Here is a 21,605-nt window from a genome sequence, read left to right as displayed (position 1 = left end):
ATCAAGCTGTTCGTACTCACGCATTTCGGCCTCTTTCTTCTTCTGTCTGCAAATGCGTCTTGCTTCCCTCTTCAACTCTCGGTATCTATCCCATCCCGCACGTGTTGTGGTCGATCGTAACGTTGCGATGTAGGCAGCTTGTTTTCTTTCCGCTGCGACGCGGCACTCGTCGTCGTACCAGCTGTTCTTTTGCACTTTCCGAAAACCAATGGTTTCGGTTGCAGCTGTACGTAAGGAGTTTGAAATGCCGTCCCACAGTTCCCATATACCGAGTTGTTGACGAGTGCTCTCAGAGAGCAGGAGTGCAAGCCGAGTAGAGAATCGTTCGGCTGTCTGTTGTGATTGCAGCTTCTCGACGTCGAACCTTTCTTGTGTTTGTTGGTGTGCGTTTTTTGCTGCACAGAGTGCGAATCTTAGCTGCAACAAGATAGTGGTCCGAGTCGATGTTAGGACCTCGGAGCGCACGCACATCTAAAACACTGGAGACGTGTCTTCCGTCTATCACAACATGATCGATCTGGTTGGTAGTTTTTCGATCCGGAGACAGCCAGGTAGCTTGATGTATCTTCCTATGCTGGAATCTAGTACTACAGATAACCATATTTTGGGCCCCGGCGAAGTCGATCAGCCTCAACCCATTTGGGGATGTTTCCTCGTGGAGGCTGAATTTACCGACCGTAGTACCAAAGATACCTTCTTTGCCCACCCTGACGTTGAAGTCGCTAAGCACGATTTTGATATCGTGACGGGGGTATCTCACATAAGTGCGCTCCAAGCGCTCATAAAAGGCATCTTTGGTCACATCATCCTTCTCTTCCGTCGGGGCGTGGGCGCAAATCAGCGATATGTTGAAGAACCTCGCATTGATGCGGATTGTGGCTAGACGTTCATTCACCGCAGTGAATGATAGTAGTAAAATGTCACAAGGACCTACTCGTCTCTGTCCTTGTCCCGTCAGCTATTCACTGGGGGTGTTTTTTTACGTGGCGGGTCCCAAACCCAGCGCACAACCCTATGCAGGGGATGTTTCGCCTTCTCACTTTAGCTCGCTTTCAAACGGACGTTCTTAGGCTACCCAGAGGATACTTGGTCAAAGACCGGAAGTCGTGAGCTGCTTGAGTCACATGTAAAAGAATCGTTTCTGGCCACTCTCAAGTAAATGGCAGTCAGAGAATTTTCCTCACTTGCGTGAACTTCTACACTCCATCCTCCACAACATATACATATGTAAACAAAACTAAACAAATAATATAATCTGTATCTAAACAAACTATCAACTGGTAAGAAGTAAACATACTAGTTAGTATAAATAGAAGTAAGAACCATGCAATATGTTAGTCTTAAGAGTATAAATAAAGAGTACACATTTCGGTGCCGCTCAAAATATATTATTTTGACTTATTTTTACTTAATGTAAAAATTAACTTCCTTGTGGTTGTCGACGAGCGTCTTTAGTTGCATAGAGGCAGGTGCGTATCTTCACTGCAAAAATGCTAGGAGCTCGGAGCGTACGCACGTCTAAACTACTTGGGACGGATGATGAACGAAATTTTAATTGATTATATTAATACAATCTGCATGGTCCAACTAGACGACAAGCGTGATCGCCATAACTTGGAATTTATTTGTCCGATTCGTTTCAAATAAACAACATTTTACACGTTTATAATATTTATTGTACGCAATACTTTTAATAACATGTATAGTCACCGCCATTCGCTATTATGACCTCACACCTCCGACTCATACTTTGCACTAAGTTCTGAGCAAGTTGCCGAGGCAATCGTTTCCAAATCAGCCGAATTTGTCTTGACAACTGTTTTGCTGTCCATATCGTTTTTCCTCTGAGTTTCTGCTTTACTATTGCCCACACATTTTCTATCGGATTGGCATCAGGCGACTGTGAAGGCCAATCTAACACCTCAACACCATTTTGCTGTTTCCTCTCTGCACATATTCGACTGCGATGTTTGGGGTTATTGTCTTCTTGCAAAATCCAAGAGTGTCCTCTTCTCTCGAACATCTTCGCAGCTGATGGTAATAAAGCTGTTTGATAAATTTTGTTCATCAAAACCGCATTCAAGTTGCTGGTAAACACGAAAAGGCGTCCAAATTCTTTTTCTGAGAAACATCCCCAAACATGGACCTTCACTGGGTGTTTAACAGTTCATTGGAGCAATCGATTGTTAGCGGTACACCAAGATCGATTTATGTTACTATTTGCCCAAAATGAAGATTCACCGTGAATATTACATTATTCCAATTCCGTTCTGAATTGGCGCAGGCCCAGGCAAGTATTTTTTCAACGTGTGATGATGAGAGCAACGGTTTTTTAAGAGAGCTGCGGTATTTGACGTCGTTAGAGCCTAAACGTTTTCGAATCGTCTCTACCGATATTTTAACAACACTTTTCTCTACAACTTCTTTAGCTTTACGCAACGATAAGCCCGGCTTCGTCGCAAACAAATCATGGATCTTCTTGTCCTGCTTTGGTGAGGTCTTTTTTTTAGGGCCCCGCCCAGGCAAATCGTCGACATTTTTTATTCTAAATACAGATTCGTCCACTTCGTTACGAATGACTTCGACTTCTTCATATATTTTGCTGCAGCTAAACGTGACATTTTCGGCCCTATAGGGTGTAGACAAAGAAATACAGCTTCAAATCGCTTCTCGTACGCGGAACTCATTTTTTAAAACAACGTGCACTTTGTAATAGTTTCACGAAACTGACAGTTTTTGCAATGCGTACTACAAAAATGATGTCGCTACCAAGGTGCATTCAAATTATTTTGATAACGGTACTCTATGTGCAAATTTTGCCGATCACGATTCTACTAGACAGACTTTGACGTAATTAGAGGAGCAAATAGTAACTTCTTCTTTTTTATTCGCATAACGCATTGTTTGGCGCCAATTTCTTCACCTGGTCTTTCCAACGGAGGAGGGGTCTTCTTCTTCTACTGCTTCCCCCGGCGGGTAGTGCGTCGAACACTTTTAGAGCTGGAACGTTTTTTATCCTTTCGGACGACATGGCCTAGCCAGCGTAGCTGCTTTTCTTAATTCGCTGAACTATGTAAATGTCGTCGCGAATCTGTACAACTCATCATTCCATTGAATGCGATGTCCACTGTTAGCAGTGCGCAAATGACCATAAATCTTCCGCAGAACCCATCTTTCAAAAACTTGTCACGTTGACTCATCAGAAGTTTTCATTGTCCATGCTTCTGAACCATATATCGGGTCGGGAGTAATGAGTAACTTATAAAGTTTGGTTTTTGTTCGTTGAGAGAGAACTTTACTTCTCAATTGCCTACATAATCCGAAAAAGCAGCTGTTGGCAAGAGTTATTCTGCGTTGGTTCCAAGTCAGACGAAATTATCTACGACTTCGAAGTTATGACTGTCAACACTGTCGTGGGAGCCTAATCGCGAGTGCGACGACTGTTTGTTTGATGACAGGAAATATTTCGACTTGCCCTTGTTGACTACTAGACCCATCGCTTCCTTATCAATCAAATCAGAACTGACGGCGCAGTTGTTGGAAACAATGAAGCCCAAAAAAGTCGTGCTGCCTTAATTTTTATACTCTAGCAACCAGTTGCTACATAATATTATAGGATTGTTCACCTAACGGTTGTACATATCACCTAAAACTAATCGAGAGAGAAATCAGTTTATATATATAAATGATCAAGGTGACGAGAAAAGTTGAAATCCGGTTGACTGTTCTGTCCGTCTGGATTTGGGCTTTAACTTGAGTAAAAATTGATATATCTCGATGTAATTTGGATGCAGGTTTCTTAGTTGAAAAAAATTAACCGAAAACATATAAAGTGCCATAACTATGCACTAAATTATGATATAAAGCTCTAACTTGTGGAATTTTTTTTTTTAAGTAACAAGTTATTTGTACATATCTCCTAAACCACAGTTACAACAATCAAATTTGCCGAGTACAAATCGCTTACAAACTTCTACCGAAAGAGTGAAAAACGGATGAAATCGGATGATAATCCCGTTCACTCCCCATATAACAGTTCTGTTAAAAACTACTAAGAGCGCGATAAATAATTACTGAATATGACAGAGACATTAAGTTTAATTAATCCCATATATCGGGATCCGACCTACCGATTTCGAAAAAAATTAGAACGTGGAATTTTTTTACATTCTTATGTCACATTATGAAAATGGACGAAATCTTACTTCGCATATAGCACAATTTTAAATTCCACTTGATTCGTTTAGTTTCTAGTACACAAATGAAAAAGTAATAAGAAGATAATATAACGGGACAAAACTTTGCACGAAGTGTGTACAACCATAAGAACAAAAATCCAATAAAAACTGATCAAGCCCCTCGGTACCGAATATTTAGGCCCCTGTAACGGTAGTTGACTTTTGATTGAAAATGTCGGTCAATGAGTGATATACATATATAACTGAATTTCAGGAATAATCCTATAATGAATGGTTAAATGTTAGATTGTAGCCGAACTTAGCCTTTCCTTACTTGTTATTATAATATTAAATATGTGGATGTATCTGTTAATTATCAAATATTTTCATTTGAAATATTTCAGGAGTATGCCCAGCTGAGTGGAGTCAACCTCGAAAACGGTTATGTGTTATTCTTATTACAGAAAACAACGATTCTCATAATTTCGCTCGCAGTGCCTTCCGCAATATTGCTCTTCAAGCTGAATATAGCATAGAAAGAGTCCGATTTGCATATATATTCAAGGTAAGGATAGAAATATAAGTTGAATTATATTATATTTTACAGTATTTATTTTATAATCTCAAATGTTTTTAAAAAATTTTTGTTTGTTTATACAAAAAAAGCTTAAAGAGGTGTAGATATAAGCGTTAAGAATTATTGTCAAACTCCAGTTTTTGCGATATCCGAGTCGGATTTTGTCGGAATCGGTCAGAGAGGGACATATAGGGCGATGCTAAATCCATTTTAAGAACAATAATTTTAAATTACAAACTCGTAAATATAACAAAGAAGTCGTACATTTCCATCTAAGGGGTTATATACAGTTAGAATTACTATAATATGGTATCTTTTAACTGTATTTTAACACTTAGTACGTATTAGTAAAAGAATTTATTTGGAAAGGAACTATAACTGATCATCGGGACGTTTTGCGGTAAACACCATATCTTTGAACTGGATCTTTTGAAATTAAAAAAGCCAAACCGATTTAATTAAAATAAATCTTTTTGACAAATTGGAGGTTCCTCAAAACAAAATTGATTTTTAACCAAAATCTCCGCCTCAACGAAAATAGTAATTAAATTTCCCGGGTAGATGATATTTCAAAAAAAATGTGTTTTGCCAAGTCCTTCCTTGCTATGCCAATTATGAGCGCGATCTATCAGCCAATTTACAGCAGCTGCTTAGGTCGGTACACCTCAGTAGTGCGTTGCGATTGGATAAAAATATCGAACAAAGAATTTGTCTAAAATTTTATATTTCTAACGAAAATTCGAGTGCAAAATCGTTGCGTATGTTGGAAAACGCTTACGGGGATTCAAAAACACAATTTTACGAGTGGTGCAAAGCCATCAAACACATCAATAAAAGAGAGAAGGATATGGTGCTTGAAAATCATGCAAGTGTTAGAAAGATGGCAAGAGAGCTCGGCATCTCTTGCAAGTCCGTTCGAATGATTTTGGTGCATATTTTGGGTAAGAAACGCGTTTTTGCTCAACTCGTCCGGATAAAGCTGAATTTTGTTCAAAAAACCACCATAAATAGGTCCCTTTGGACATGCTTGATCGTACGAATTGCGATCCCACATTCATGGAGACCATTATAACTACCGATGAGATATGGATTTATGAGTTTGATATGCAAACAAGTGAACAACTATCGGAATGGAAGGGAGAAAACAAGGCCGAAACCAAAAAAGCACGCCAAAGCCGCTCAAAAATCAAGGTGACGCCCAGTGTTTTTTTTTCAAATTTCCTGGTTTGGTTCATCATGAATTTGTTCCGGTGGAATAGGCGGCCAATAAGGAGATCTATTTGGCTATATTAAGGCGTTTGCGTGAGAACATCGAAAACGCCCGAAATTGTGGAAGAACATTTTGACCACAATTTTGAGCAACAATTTTGACCAAATTTAAAGGCAAAATCGCAATAAATATCTTCGATAAACCACCGTATTCACCAGAATTGGTTCCGTGTGATTTTTTCTACATTGGTCTCTAAACTGAAATTGCTCTACGTTATAAACCTTTTATTATTTATTATTAATTTTAAAACATATTTGCGTAATTGTGTTGAGAAATTACGTTATGAAACTTTTATTTTTTATTAATTTTCAAATATATTTATACAAGTTGTAGTTTACATACAAGTTTATACGGCTTTAAAAAGTTTGTTTTGGTATAGACGAATAATCACAATTTTTAAATCTTTAAAAAAGTATTTGGATACGTTTCATCATTTATTTTTAAACTGCTTTTCATTTACACAGCTTGTTTGGTTTTTAGTAGTTGTGCTTTAATAATAGTCGAATCAGCTTCGATTGTCCTGAGTTCTAAGCAATTCGGTGTTTTCGTCGGTTTAGCAACAATAGGCAGTTTATTGACTTAGTACCACTTTAAAACCATTTTTCTGCATTGACATGTCGCGAGATCAGGCCAAAAGAGTTCGGAGTTCTGGGTCATTATAAAATTTAATTGAAGGCAAAATACAAGTTAACATATCACAGTAGCCCACAGCAACAAGTGCAGTTATGCCTGTGATTGCAACGTAAGCAACAACATCAAAAGTGCGAGGCACAAGTTGCAGACATAACAACGGAAACGCTTGCCAGTAGCAAACGACACCAACAGTCTCACACCGTAGGAATTGCCGAATAAGCAATCCACGTGTGGTGACGGCAAGTAGATTTGATAGGTGCAGCAGCGAAATAAAATAAATTAAATTAAACCTTGCGTTTTATTTACTTAAATTCTGTAAAAACTCAGTAATATAAATTTCTTGATTTTAATTTTGAATAAACACTAGAAATATTCAAGCTACATGCACGTACTTTATGTTCATTTTTTTTTTAATTGTGTATTATTAAATTTATTGTTAAAAGCCGTTTCGATGGCAGGTTTGACATAATTTTTTTTAAGCATGTATATTTGACATACAGTGAACAAAAAAAGTTTACATACACCTAGTTCTATTAAATTACGAAACGTTTATTTTTTATAAAATTAATACATTTTTAGTTCCATTTGAAAAGGTGTATATTTAACATTAAATATAGCATATCAAAAAATTTTTTTGTTTACACAAATAAAAAAAAAATAGTGATAAAGCTTAAAATACTACTAATTCATATCAGAAAAGGTTTAGGTACACATTCTTTATTCATTTTTTTTTTACTAATAAAGTCCAAATGTCCAACTCCAGATCCAACCAAACCAACCGAAAAAAATTTTAATATATTTTGATTCGTTGTTGAACACAATATTTTCCAAAACCAATACGGTTTGTTTAAATATTTTTTACTAAACGTCGACCTCTTCTTTTTATTAACCTTACCTATATATGGCTTAGAACGTGCGATTAGTATAATAAACCAGTACTATTCAACACATTCTTACACACACATTCTTACTGTTGGGGATTGTTTTTTTTTTGTAAACATTTCAAAAATGGATAAGCATATGTATCTGAACATTAAAAAAAAAAAATTATTTAAAGTCTGATTAAAACGGCTGTTAATAGCAGCCTCTTTTATTTCCAACAGGATAACAAACGAAAACACACGTTTATCTTGTACGTGAATGGTTGTTATGGAATTAAAAATAACTCCATAGGTTCCGCAAACACTAGACATTAAAATATCTGGAACTTTTTGGAAAACCTTTTTCGTAAACATCGAAATTCATCAAAATAAGGCCAAAAAACTGGATCATCGACTTAGTGGGTCAAAATATCCGGAAATGAAGAAAACAAATGCGTCGACGTCTAGGGACAATAATTGCAACAAAATGTATTCCAATAATCGCTAAAACTATTATAATTACTTTCGAATTAAATAATCATTGGTGTATGTTAACTTTTTTGATATGAATCAGACGCATTTTAAGCTTTAGCATTAATTTTTTTTATTTGTGTAACAAAAAAAAATTTGATATGCTATATTTAATGTTAAATATACATCTTTTGAAATGGATAGAAAAAAACTAAAAATTTATTAATTTTATAACAAATAAACGAGTCGTAATTTAATAGAACTAGGTGTATGTAAATTTTATTGGTTCACTGTAAATCAAACTCAAAATTCCATTTTCGCTTAATAGTTTTTGCAAACTAGTGCCAAATTAAATTACAGAATATTTAACAAAATATGTTAAATTAGTTATGTAGTGATATTTTGTATATTTTGGAATATATTTTATATAACATATACATATATAGATTAAAAACAAAATTTAGACGAAAATATTAAGTAATGAGTGCACAAGCTTTTAGAAGTAGAAAAAATCATATTAAGGTATAGTTTTATATCAGAAAGTTTTTAGCAGTCAGTTTGATTTTTTTTAAACTACAGGTGGTCGTTGATTAAATAATGGAGGTAGAAGACGATGTGATATAGTGACTTTCCCTCAATTTTTTATGCTTCTTTGTTCTTAACCTTGAAACGACCCTTCGAGCCATTTTCGCGTAAGGCGTTGCGAATTGTTTCATCAAAAACATTGTGCTGATCATTTTTCCAAAGCTGATTATTGATTTCTACTGCATTATCATGCACATGCACCTGTCCTTATTTGCCTAATTATTTTGAGTTTCAGTGACTGAGACAGAAGATATTTTTGTCCTGGCGACCGTTTTTTTTTTGATAAATTTCCTATTTTGTTACATATTATGCTAATGGTGGGTGTAGAGTAGGCATATAACTTTTTACAATTTTTGCAAATACGAAAAACGGCATACCATAGTCGAATAGAGAATAAAAAAGTATGAACCCCATTATTTTTTTTTTTGCGAAATTGCAAAAAAGTTTCCACGCAAAACGAAATTACTTTTTTATCAGAACTGCTGAAAAAAAAAAAAGGTTTTGTACACTGTACACGTTTTTTTTCATAATAATAGATATTTATTTAACTAATAATCTTCCTATTATTCCAAACGCCTTTTAATGGACCTAAGGGAAGTGCCCCACCCACCCCAAACTAATTTTTCTTCAGAAAATTCTGATTCAATATAATAATAAAAAAAAAAAATTGTTGACTTTTTTTTAGAAATCCATTTTTGCGCGGAATGTTTTTGAACCGAAATCACCTAAAAAAGTGATATTCATTACTTGTACAATGTTTGCCACCACGTGATGGTATGCCAAATTTTTCGTCAAAATTTGTTATATGCCTAGTGTAGAGCAATGAACCCTGCATGCTACCTGACGGTGGGAATGTCCCTCTCGTAGGAGATTCTCTATCAGACTTGTTGCTTCCTTTGATATCGGTTTCATCTAAGTATATTAAATTTTATGAGAAAAATGGAATTTTATGAAAAAAATTTAATAATAATAACCTTTATATGTTAAAAATATTAAATGTAATAAATTTATTGTGTTTCTGTCGACAAAATATGTGCACATCCAACATTCGCTTATATACTCAAACAATTGATCGAATGAACAAACAAAATTTTTTATGTTAGCCTACAAGCTCTTCAGTCCTCAGCTGTTGCTTTTTGGTAGCGATTTATAAGATAGTGCATTAATTCTGTTATAACCTGTTAACAAAGAAATTGATTTGTAGTGCATAGTAAATTCACTGAGAACTGATTATTTATATTCTGAGTACACTATTTTTCACATCATGGAAGATCAGGATAACGATAAGAGTTGAAATTTGGCAGACTGTCCTCGTCTGACTGTGTGAGTGATAGCTTATGTTAAAATTAAGATATCTTAGGGAAACTTGGTATACATTTTTCATTTGCACGCTCAACATCAATATTCCCAACAGGGAATTTTTGCAGGGTGCGGCATGTGAATATCTCACAAACTACTAAAGCCACCACTTATACAAGGTTTTGTTGAAAACTACTAAAAGTGCCGTAGATTTCTAAATAAGTAAGCCAAATTTCACATTCTACATGAAACAGAAGAACCTGTTAGTAACTGGTGTCAAAACTGGACAAACGGACGTGCGTCACATTTAAGTGAAAACCGATATTTCAGGAGCTACTCGAAAAAATTTACCCAAACATGGATAATTCATTGTGAAAATCGGACACCTACCATGTCTAATTCGCATAAAATACAATTTCAAATTCCTTATAATTCTTTTATTTTGTAGTATAAAATTTAGCAAACGTTGATTTATCGAAATAAAATTTTGCAGAAATACATTGTTGCTTTAAGTTACCTTTCATAGGTTTTATGAAATATGTGGACTACATTGTGTCATAAATTGATAAAATTCGGCCCAAAACTTACCCTAGCCTTCATATTACCTAACAAAGATATTCGAATTTTCAGCACCCGGAAATTTTAATTCAATTCTTCGGGTATATGATATTTAAAAAAAATGTATCTTGGACTGTCTTTAATTACTATGCTAAATATGAGCGCGATCTGTCAACAGTTTATTTACAGCAGCTGCTTAAGTCGGTACACCACCAATATCGAACACAGAATTTGTCTCAAATTTTGTATTTCTAACCAAATTTCATATGCGGAATCGTTGATAAAAATTTCTCTAATTCCTAAATATAAAAGGCAATCTACGTAAAATCGAGGTGAGAAGAAGTCATCAGAGTATAATTCAAGACTTTTGAAAAAGTATTTTACTTTTATAATTTGCAGTATTTTTGCAGTATTCTTAAAAAAAAAAAACGATTTCTTCTACACATTCCTTGTCTTCTTTTGTGCGTATTTTTCATAAAATTCTCACCTTCATTTTCTAACATTTCATCAACAATTAATTACGTTAAAATTCCCATATTTCTAAGCATAATAATTGCTGCAATATTGCAGCAAAGTATTAGCGAGGTATCAGATGAGTGTCAAGTTAGTAAAAGGACTTTTGTATTGCGGTAATTATGCGGCAACTCGAACACAGCCTACGATTTCCAAAATTTATAATTTTTTCATCAAAAATTTATAATATACGCATCAATTGGAAGACCGAAACCCTTTTTTTTATTTGAAAGTAGTGTAAAAAAACTATTAAAGGTAAATATGTCACCAATTTAAAACGTCATGTAAATACCGAGCACAGTGTTGTATACGTATATAACAGCGAGGCCAAGCAAATAGCTTACACTTAAACTCTTATTTCAGGGGGATAAGTAAAACTCACACCGAAACTATTATTCTGTTAGAAATAAATGGTTGTCGTGAAATAACTTGGGGCTTAACTCATTTAAACAACGATTATTGTTATATATACATATATTTTTACATCATGTGTTAAGTCTACATGTTTTTTTTTATTTCTGCTTTTGAATAAAAATCTTTCGCCAAATGAAATGGAGAACTTTAAAATGTATAGCAGGAGATGAATTGAATCAACAACCATTCCGACCTAAGCTGATTGTTTGGAGGACAATAAGCCTTTTTATTGACCGTGTAAATGATTCGAACGAAAAGAAAAACGAATTTAATTATTTTAGTTAAAACGATTTATTACGATTTAATTTTGTTGCCAATCGCGCTTATTTTATATAATATTTAACAATGATTAATTGCTTGCGCTTGCGCTTGCGGTTATCGCGACATTCATTTGCGACTAACTAAATTAACAGCTGTAACAAGTTGATTAACCTACAGCCTTTCTCCTAATTCATACGGTGGCTACGGTATAAAGATCAGCTGAGATAGTGGTACATGTTCTAATTCTATGCATTTACACTAATGTAGGTATGTATGCTTGCCTAAGCAAGTATGATAAGAGTGCGTTATCAAAGTCACTCAAATAGCCAAAACCGGTTTAGCGATTGCCGGCGCTCAGACTTAAAGCAAGCATATCTTTAGTTTAAACAATGTTGTTGTATACAATTAAGTGCTAAGAATGTTGGCACATAACAAAATATGTATAAAAGTAGCAGTGATGATTTCTACTACTAAATTCGCAAATATAAACTATGTATCTATTTCTTAACATACTCCGCCCGTTGAAAGGTTTAGGCTTTCAAGATATTATCATCGATTGGTAGGAGACACAGCTTGGAAACAGCTCGCTTGTACACGCCATTTGGTGTCTTTAGAACTGCGACTCGCACCACCTGGTCCTTTCCGGAAATGGTTTCGATGACTCTAGCCAAAGGCCACTTTAGCGGGGGGTTGTTCTCGTCCTTTATCAAAACCACGTCCCCGAGCTTGAGATTCGACGAAGATGAGTGCCATTTATGGCGTTGTTGTAGAAGAGTTAGATATTCTGCCTGCCATTTCTTCCAGAATTGTTGTTGCAGGTAGCACACTCGCTGCCATCTGCTAAGATGATTGATATTGAGAGGAGTGATGTCAGGTTCTACCACGGATGTGAAAGGTGCGCCAATGAGAAAGTGCGCAGGGGTAAGCACCTCGAGATCGTCAGGACTCTCTGTAATGGGACATAAAGGTCGTGAATTTATAATCGCGGATATTTGGCACACAAGTGTGCGAAGCTCATCAAAGCTTAATTTAGAAAGGCCCACAACTCTATAAAAATGATATTTGGCCATTTTGACTGCAGCCTCCCATAAACCGCCAAAGTGGGGAGAGCGAGGGGGTATCACCTTCCATTCAATTTGATCGTTTGCACACTGCTCGTGAATCACTTTCGAATGCTCTTGGCTCAAAAATAGTTTTTTCAGCTCCGATAGCTCATTTTTAGCTCCAACAAAATTGGTGGCATTGTCCGACCATATAGTTTGAGGTCTGCCACTCGTACAAATAAATCTTTTGAGGGCTGCGAGGAATGAAGAGGTTGCCAAATCCTTTACCAGCTCCAAATGAACGGCCTTGGTTGCGAAACAAATAAAGATGCAAATGTAGCATTTAATTGGAGCTCTATTGCGTACGTCCGATTTGTAAAAAAATGGCCCACAAAGGTCCACTCCGGTAGTAAGGAATGCTCGATTGCATTTAACTCTTTCCGATGGTAAATTTCCCATTAAATGTTTCATAAGCTTAGGCTTGACATGAAAACAACGTACGCATGTGTTAATAATTCCACTTACGGTTTTACGCCCACCAATAGGCCAATACTGTAGACGAATAGATGCTAATAGCGATTGAGGTCCAGCGTGTAAAAGTTTCCTATGAAAACTGCTGATGATTGCGTCAGTCACCGGGTGACGTTTTGGCAAAATAATTGGGTGTTTCGATGAAAAATCCAAATTTGAATGCTGAAGTCTTCCACCAACTCGAAGCAAACCGCGCTCGTCGAGAAAGGGAACGAGCGAACGAATTTCAGATGAAGACTTTATCGCCTCTTTGGATTCAAGTGCTTTGTATTCATCTCGAAGATGTGCCTTTTGAATCATTCGTATAAGTATAAAGGTTCCTTCCTGTAATTCCTTTACTTTGAGTGGTCCAGAAAATCTCATTCCAGCTCTTCTGGAAAACCGATAAATATATGCATATACTCTCTGTAATTGTTCAAATGAGTTAACAAATTTGCAACTTAAAGATATGTCTGAAGTAGAAACAAATACAAATGCACGCTTTCGGCCCTCAGGCAGGTCCTTTGTTGGTAGGAGAGGAGATTTAGGCCAGTTAGATTGATCGCCACCCAGATAAGAGGGACCGTATTTCCATAAATCCATGTTTAATAGTTCCTTGGGGCTAGCTCCTCTTGAAAGAACGTCCGCTGGGTTGGAATCTGTTGGAACATGGCTCCAAACCATACCTGTTGTGAGAGTTTGAATGCTGTTAATGCGATTTGCGACAAAAACGTTGAAATTAGCTGGTTCACTACGCAACCACGATAGCACTGTTGTGGAGTCAGACCAACAAAATACTCCTTTTGCTTTGAAATGCGCAGAATTGATTACCTTTGCGATTAATTCAGCTAACAGTAATGCACCACTTAGCTCAAGCCTCGGTACCGTTAAAGGTTTTAGTGGAGCTACGCGAGATTTGGAGCAGAGAAGGTTGGTTCGGATGTGTCCGCCTCTTTCAGCCCGTATGTATATGCAGGCCCCATAGGGAGCCTCACTTGCATCACAAAATCCATGTAGTTGTACTTCAGCTTCTGGCATCAGCAAGTATCGATCAAAACTAAAACGAGTTATTAGTTTGTATTGATTGCATATTTCTAGCCATTCTGTTTGAATTCCTTGAGGTGGGCTTTCGTCCCAATGTAGCTTCTCTTTCCACAAATGCTGCAAGAATATTTTGGCTTTGGCCACCACAGGTCTGATCAGACCAAGGGGGTCGTAAAGCCTAGCTATAGCCGAAAGGATTGTGCGTTTAGTTACCTTAGCCGATGTTCCGAAGGGTGAAAAGGAAAATATGAATACGTCCAACTTTGGGTCCCAAACCAATCCAAGTGTCTTTGTTATGCTTGTACCGTCGTCGAAGGTTAGGAAGTCCTGTTTGTCATTATCTTCAATATCAATCAAGACTCGATCATCATTCGAACACCATTTCCTCAAGTGAAAGTTTCCGAGAGACAAACACTTTTTAGTCTCATTTAATATCACCTTTGCCTCACCCACCGAGTCTGCACCGGTAATCATGTCATCCACGTAAAATCCATGGTGTATCGTTTCGGCTCCAACGGGATAAACATGAGCTTCATCACGGCCAAGCTGCTGCATTGAACGAATGGCCAGAAAAGAAGCTGGCTTCGTTCCATAAGTGACTGTATCCAACTTAAAAATGCGAAAATCTTCATTAGGTTTGTCCCTCCATATTATACACTGCAGGAAGTTGTCTGGATTAGATATCCTTACACAGCGATACATTTTACAAATATCTGCAGTAAGAGCAATTTTGAAAGTGCGAAATCGAAGTAAAATATCAAAAAGTGGAGGTTGAATGGTTGGTCCTTTCATCAGAATCGAATTCAACGAAAGTCAATTGCTGGTTGGCGCAGAGCCATCAAAAACCACACGTAGTTTTGTTGTTGTGCTATCAGCCTTTAAAACACAGTGATGTGGCATAAAATTCATTGGAATTTGCTTTGGTATAGTGTCAACGACTGACATATGGTTCAAAACAAAGTACTCCTTAATGAATGACGAATATTGTTGTTTTAGTTCAGCATTGCGCTGAAATTTCCGCTCTAAAGCCTTGAATCGATTGATAGCCTGCTGATACGACTCTCCTAGTTCGCAAGAAGGTGATTTCGTTGGTAATCGAACCGAAAACTCACCAGATTCCAATCGCTTATGGGTTTTTATAAAGTGCTCTTCACACAAATCCTCTTCTATTGTAGTCTTTGGTGTGGAGTCAATACAATTCTCTATTTCCCAAAAGCGTTGAACTAGGTTATGTAAGTCGTCATCTGTGTTATTTGCTAGAGCCGTGTCGATGGCTGCTAAGCAAGATAGCTTCGAAATGTTGTATGTTGTTGCGCCTGATACAACCCACCCTAGCTTTGTTTTTTGTAAAAGCGGTAAATTTTCAGCCAGGAGTATCTGGCCGACGCATAGCAGGTCAAAGAATAAACTAGCTCCAATGAGCATATCAACGCGTTGCGGTTCGAAAAAGTGTGGATCTGCTAAGCGTATGTTTTGTGGTATATTCCAATTAATACCCTTTAAAGAACGAGATGGTTGAACATCGGTGATGGTGGGGGTGATAACCGCAGACAATTTGGCAATGTAATCGTTAATGCGTGAATGCAGGTCGAAATTAACGATATGATTAGCAACGAAATCATTTTGGCCTATACCAGAAATGAACTGTGAAGATTTGATCTTCTTCAATTGTAGTTGATTAGCGAGTCGATTGGTTATAAAGTTCAATTGTGATGCAGAATCTAGCAGAGCCCTGCAGGGAATGAGGGAGCCAGATCGATTTTTTACATAAATTATGGCGGTTGCTAAGAGAACGAACTCTCTGTCAGCAACGCTAGCCTGAACTTCAGATGCGACGAGTGCAGAAGCTGAAGGACCGAAAGATGAAGAAGAAAACGAGTACGGGTTGAACGAACTAGATGTAGTTGGTTGTGATAGCTGCGTTGGTTTATCAGAAACCATTGGTTGTGAAATTGTAGGAAAAGAATTTGTATCTTGATGAAGCAGACTGTGATGCTTCGACGTGCAATGTCTACAGTGTCCGGACTTGCAGTCTTTAAGTGAATGCCCGACTCGAAGGCAATTCAAGCATAAGTTTAATCGTTTTGCTTCTTTATAGCGCATGGTGGGCGAAAGGCTTAGAAACTGCTTGCACTTTGCGATTTTGTGTTCACTAGAACTGCACAATATGCATCCAGCTACAGCTGCCGTTAACAGAACCTTACGACTAAGGTGATTTGACAATTTCTTGCCTACCTGTTTTTCCGGAAGTCCAAGGACATTCTCTACATTTTCCAGTTGCTGACAGCGTTGTTCCAAAAATCTAGCCATTGAATTCCATGTAGGTATTTCTCTTACGGGTGTTTGTTCCTCCCATTTCGCGCGAGATTTGACGTCCAAATTTTGGGACACTAGTTGAATGAGTAAGCAGTCAGCAATCTGTTCCTTTGTTCCCATAGTTTGCAATGCTCGCAAGTGAGCATTTACGGTGTCGCTGAGTTCTCGAAGTTTGGCAACCTTATCACCCTCTACCCTCTTGAGCTGAAAAATATCTCTGATATGAGCCTGGAAATTTAAGCGTTTATTATCAAATCTAGCCTTTAGCAAATCAATAGCCTTATCATAATTTTGTTCATTTATCTCTAATGAACGAATGGTGTCCAACGCTGCATCATGTAGACTTGACCGAAGGTGCTGGAATTTCTCAATTCTTGTTAAGTCTACGTCCTGATGTACAACGGTGTTGAACATCGAGAAGAAATCTGGCCATTCCGAATATTTACCGTTGAACGTTGGAATTTGCAGCACCGGTAACCTCTGCTTTGGCTGAGAGACAATAATTGAAGTTTGATCGCCAGCAAACTGCCGCGTCGTGGAGCTGTGAGCTTCGGAAGCTTGACAAGCGTGCCGCTGACGTGTCAGCTTGGTTTTTACCTCGATATAGTGGTTGGTAAATTCCGCTAAAATATCATCAGCGTCGTTGTCCTCTAGTTGCGCGTAGAGAGCATCAAACTTTTTTTCCAGCCTATCCACTTGTTCGATACGCACCTCCACGGCAGCTTCGTCGAATTCACGTAAGACATCAAAAGTCAACGTGTTGTTGAGTACGGTGACTTGTTGGATAAATGAATCCAGCTTCTTCTTGGCTTCAGCTGATTCGATTTTCTTGGGTGCCATTTTTTGTCAAAGACCGTAAAGTTTTAAATAAATTTACGAAAAATTACGAAATTATTATTACGATAATGCTAATTCCGCGATCACGTCGGGGTCACCAGAATGTTTGGAGGACAATAAGCCTTTTTATTGACCGTGTAAATGATTCGAACGAAAAGAAAAACGAATTTAATTATTTTAGTTAAAACGATTTATTACGATTTAATTTTGTTGCCAATCGCGCTTATTTTATATAATATTTAACAATGATTAATTGCTTGCGCTTGCGCTTGCGGTTATCGCGACATTCATTTGCGACTAACTAAATTAACAGCTGTAACAAGTTGATTAACCTACAGCCTTTCTCCTAATTCATACGGTGGCTACGGTATAAAGATCAGCTGAGATAGTGGTACATGTTCTAATTCTATGCATTTACACTAATGTAGGTATGTATGCTTGCCTAAGCAAGTATGATAAGAGTGCGTTATCAAAGTCACTCAAATAGCCAAAACCGGTTTAGCGATTGCCGGCGCTCAGACTTAAAGCAAGCATATCTTTAGTTTAAACAATGTTGTTGTATACAATTAAGTGCTAAGAATGTTGGCACATAACAAAATATGTATAAAAGTAGCAGTGATGATTTCTACTACTAAATTCGCAAATATAAACTATGTATCTATTTCTTAACATACTCCGCCCGTTGAAAGGTTTAGGCTTTCAAGATATTATCATCGATTGGTAGGAGACACAGCTTGGAAACAGCTCGCTTGTACACGCCATTTGGTGTCTTTAGAACTGCGACTCGCACCACCTGGTCCTTTCCGGAAATGGTTTCGATGACTCTAGCCAAAGGCCACTTTAGCGGGGGGTTGTTCTCGTCCTTTATCAAAACCACGTCCCCGAGCTTGAGATTCGACGAAGATGAGTGCCATTTATGGCGTTGTTGTAGAAGAGTTAGATATTCTGCCTGCCATTTCTTCCAGAATTGTTGTTGCAGGTAGCACACTCGCTGCCATCTGCTAAGATGATTGATATTGAGAGGAGTGATGTCAGGTTCTACCACGGATGTGAAAGGTGCGCCAATGAGAAAGTGCGCAGGGGTAAGCACCTCGAGATCGTCAGGACTCTCTGTAATGGGACATAAAGGTCGTGAATTTATAATCGCGGATATTTGGCACACAAGTGTGCGAAGCTCATCAAAGCTTAATTTAGAAAGGCCCACAACTCTATAAAAATGATATTTGGCCATTTTGACTGCAGCCTCCCATAAACCGCCAAAGTGGGGAGAGCGAGGGGGTATCACCTTCCATTCAATTTGATCGTTTGCACACTGCTCGTGAATCACTTTCGAATGCTCTTGGCTCAAAAATAGTTTTTTCAGCTCCGATAGCTCATTTTTAGCTCCAACAAAATTGGTGGCATTGTCCGACCATATAGTTTGAGGTCTGCCACGCGTACAAATAAATCTTTTGAGGGCTGCGAGGAATGAAGAGGTTGCCAAATCCTTTACCAGCTCCAAATGAACGGCCTTGGTTGCGAAACAAATAAAGATGCAAATGTAGCATTTAATTGGAGCTCTATTGCGTACGTCCGATTTGTAAAAAAATGGCCCACAAAGGTCCACTCCGGTAGTAAGGAATGCTCGATTGCATTTAACTCTTTCCGATGGTAAATTTCCCATTAAATGTTTCATAAGCTTAGGCTTGACATGAAAACAACGTACGCATGTGTTAATAATTCCACTTACGGTTTTACGCCCACCAATAGGCCAATACTGTAGACGAATAGATGCTAATAGCGATTGAGGTCCAGCGTGTAAAAGTTTCCTATGAAAACTGCTGATGATTGCGTCAGTCACCGGGTGACGTTTTGGCAAAATAATTGGGTGTTTCGATGAAAAATCCAAATTTGAATGCTGAAGTCTTCCACCAACTCGAAGCAAACCGCGCTCGTCGAGAAAGGGAACGAGCGAACGAATTTCAGATGAAGACTTTATCGCCTCTTTGGATTCAAGTGCTTTGTATTCATCTCGAAGATGTGCCTTTTGAATCATTCGTATAAGTATAAAGGTTCCTTCCTGTAATTCCTTTACTTTGAGTGGTCCAGAAAATCTCATTCCAGCTCTTCTGGAAAACCGATAAATATATGCATATACTCTCTGTAATTGTTCAAATGAGTTAACAAATTTGCAACTTAAAGATATGTCTGAAGTAGAAACAAATACAAATGCACGCTTTCGGCCCTCAGGCAGGTCCTTTGTTGGTAGGAGAGGAGATTTAGGCCAGTTAGATTGATCGCCACCCAGATAAGAGGGACCGTATTTCCATAAATCCATGTTTAATAGTTCCTTGGGGCTAGCTCCTCTTGAAAGAACGTCCGCTGGGTTGGAATCTGTTGGAACATGGCTCCAAACCATACCTGTTGTGAGAGTTTGAATGCTGTTAATGCGATTTGCGACAAAAACGTTGAAATTAGCTGGTTCACTACGCAACCACGATAGCACTGTTGTGGAGTCAGACCAACAAAATACTCCTTTTGCTTTGAAATGCGCAGAATTGATTACCTTTGCGATTAATTCAGCTAACAGTAATGCACCACTTAGCTCAAGCCTCGGTACCGTTAAAGGTTTTAGTGGAGCTACGCGAGATTTGGAGCAGAGAAGGTTGGTTCGGATGTGTCCGCCTCTTTCAGCCCGTATGTATATGCAGGCCCCATAGGGAGCCTCACTTGCATCACAAAATCCATGTAGTTGTACTTCAGCTTCTGGCATCAGCAAGTATCGATCAAAACTAAAACGAGTTATTAGTTTGTATTGATTGCATATTTCTAGCCATTCTGTTTGAATTCCTTGAGGTGGGCTTTCGTCCCAATGTAGCTTCTCTTTCCACAAATGCTGCAAGAATATTTTGGCTTTGGCCACCACAGGTCTGATCAGACCAAGGGGGTCGTAAAGCCTAGCTATAGCCGAAAGGATTGTGCGTTTAGTTACCTTAGCCGATGTTCCGAAGGGTGAAAAGGAAAATATGAATACGTCCAACTTTGGGTCCCAAACCAATCCAAGTGTCTTTGTTATGCTTGTACCGTCGTCGAAGGTTAGGAAGTCCTGTTTGTCATTATCTTCAATATCAATCAAGACTCGATCATCATTCGAACACCATTTCCTCAAGTGAAAGTTTCCGAGAGACAAACACTTTTTAGTCTCATTTAATATCACCTTTGCCTCACCCACCGAGTCTGCACCGGTAATCATGTCATCCACGTAAAATCCATGGTGTATCGTTTCGGCTCCAACGGGATAAACATGAGCTTCATCACGGCCAAGCTGCTGCATTGAACGAATGGCCAGAAAAGAAGCTGGCTTCGTTCCATAAGTGACTGTATCCAACTTAAAAATGCGAAAATCTTCATTAGGTTTGTCCCTCCATATTATACACTGCAGGAAGTTGTCTGGATTAGATATCCTTACACAGCGATACATTTTACAAATATCTGCAGTAAGAGCAATTTTGAAAGTGCGAAATCGAAGTAAAATATCAAAAAGTGGAGGTTGAATGGTTGGTCCTTTCATCAGAATCGAATTCAACGAAAGTCAATTGCTGGTTGGCGCAGAGCCATCAAAAACCACACGTAGTTTTGTTGTTGTGCTATCAGCCTTTAAAACACAGTGATGTGGCATAAAATTCATTGGAATTTGCTTTGGTATAGTGTCAACGACTGACATATGGTTCAAAACAAAGTACTCCTTAATGAATGACGAATATTGTTGTTTTAGTTCAGCATTGCGCTGAAATTTCCGCTCTAAAGCCTTGAATCGATTGATAGCCTGCTGATACGACTCTCCTAGTTCGCAAGAAGGTGATTTCGTTGGTAATCGAACCGAAAACTCACCAGATTCCAATCGCTTATGGGTTTTTATAAAGTGCTCTTCACACAAATCCTCTTCTATTGTAGTCTTTGGTGTGGAGTCAATACAATTCTCTATTTCCCAAAAGCGTTGAACTAGGTTATGTAAGTCGTCATCTGTGTTATTTGCTAGAGCCGTGTCGATGGCTGCTAAGCAAGATAGCTTCGAAATGTTGTATGTTGTTGCGCCTGATACAACCCACCCTAGCTTTGTTTTTTGTAAAAGCGGTAAATTTTCAGCCAGGAGTATCTGGCCGACGCATAGCAGGTCAAAGAATAAACTAGCTCCAATGAGCATATCAACGCGTTGCGGTTCGAAAAAGTGTGGATCTGCTAAGCGTATGTTTTGTG

The 21,605-nt window shown here is 38.0% G+C and overlaps 2 protein-coding genes across 8 annotated transcripts in view; one reads left to right on the top strand and one right to left on the bottom strand.

Annotated features, from left to right (window-relative positions):
* The window catches only part of LOC105226404 (dnaJ homolog subfamily C member 16), a 623,397-nt gene that overhangs the window by 105,916 nt on the left and 495,876 nt on the right, over positions 1-21,605 (top strand). For all 7 annotated transcript variants that reach the window (XM_049449953.1, XM_049449948.1, XM_049449946.1 and 4 more), the window contains one exon: positions 4,583-4,743. In XM_049449953.1, the coding sequence (XP_049305910.1) occupies positions 4,583-4,743 (161 nt within the window). The remainder of the gene's footprint in view (positions 1-4,582; positions 4,744-21,605) is intronic.
* The window catches only part of LOC125776613 (uncharacterized), a 217,393-nt gene that overhangs the window by 125,741 nt on the left and 70,047 nt on the right, over positions 1-21,605 (bottom strand). The window lies entirely within an intron of this gene.

This window comes from Bactrocera dorsalis, chromosome 2, assembly GCF_023373825.1.
Source record: "Bactrocera dorsalis isolate Fly_Bdor chromosome 2, ASM2337382v1, whole genome shotgun sequence".
In the NCBI taxonomy this organism is placed as follows: Eukaryota; Metazoa; Arthropoda; class Insecta; order Diptera; family Tephritidae; genus Bactrocera; species Bactrocera dorsalis.
This window is presented reverse-complemented; position numbering and strand designations above follow the sequence as displayed.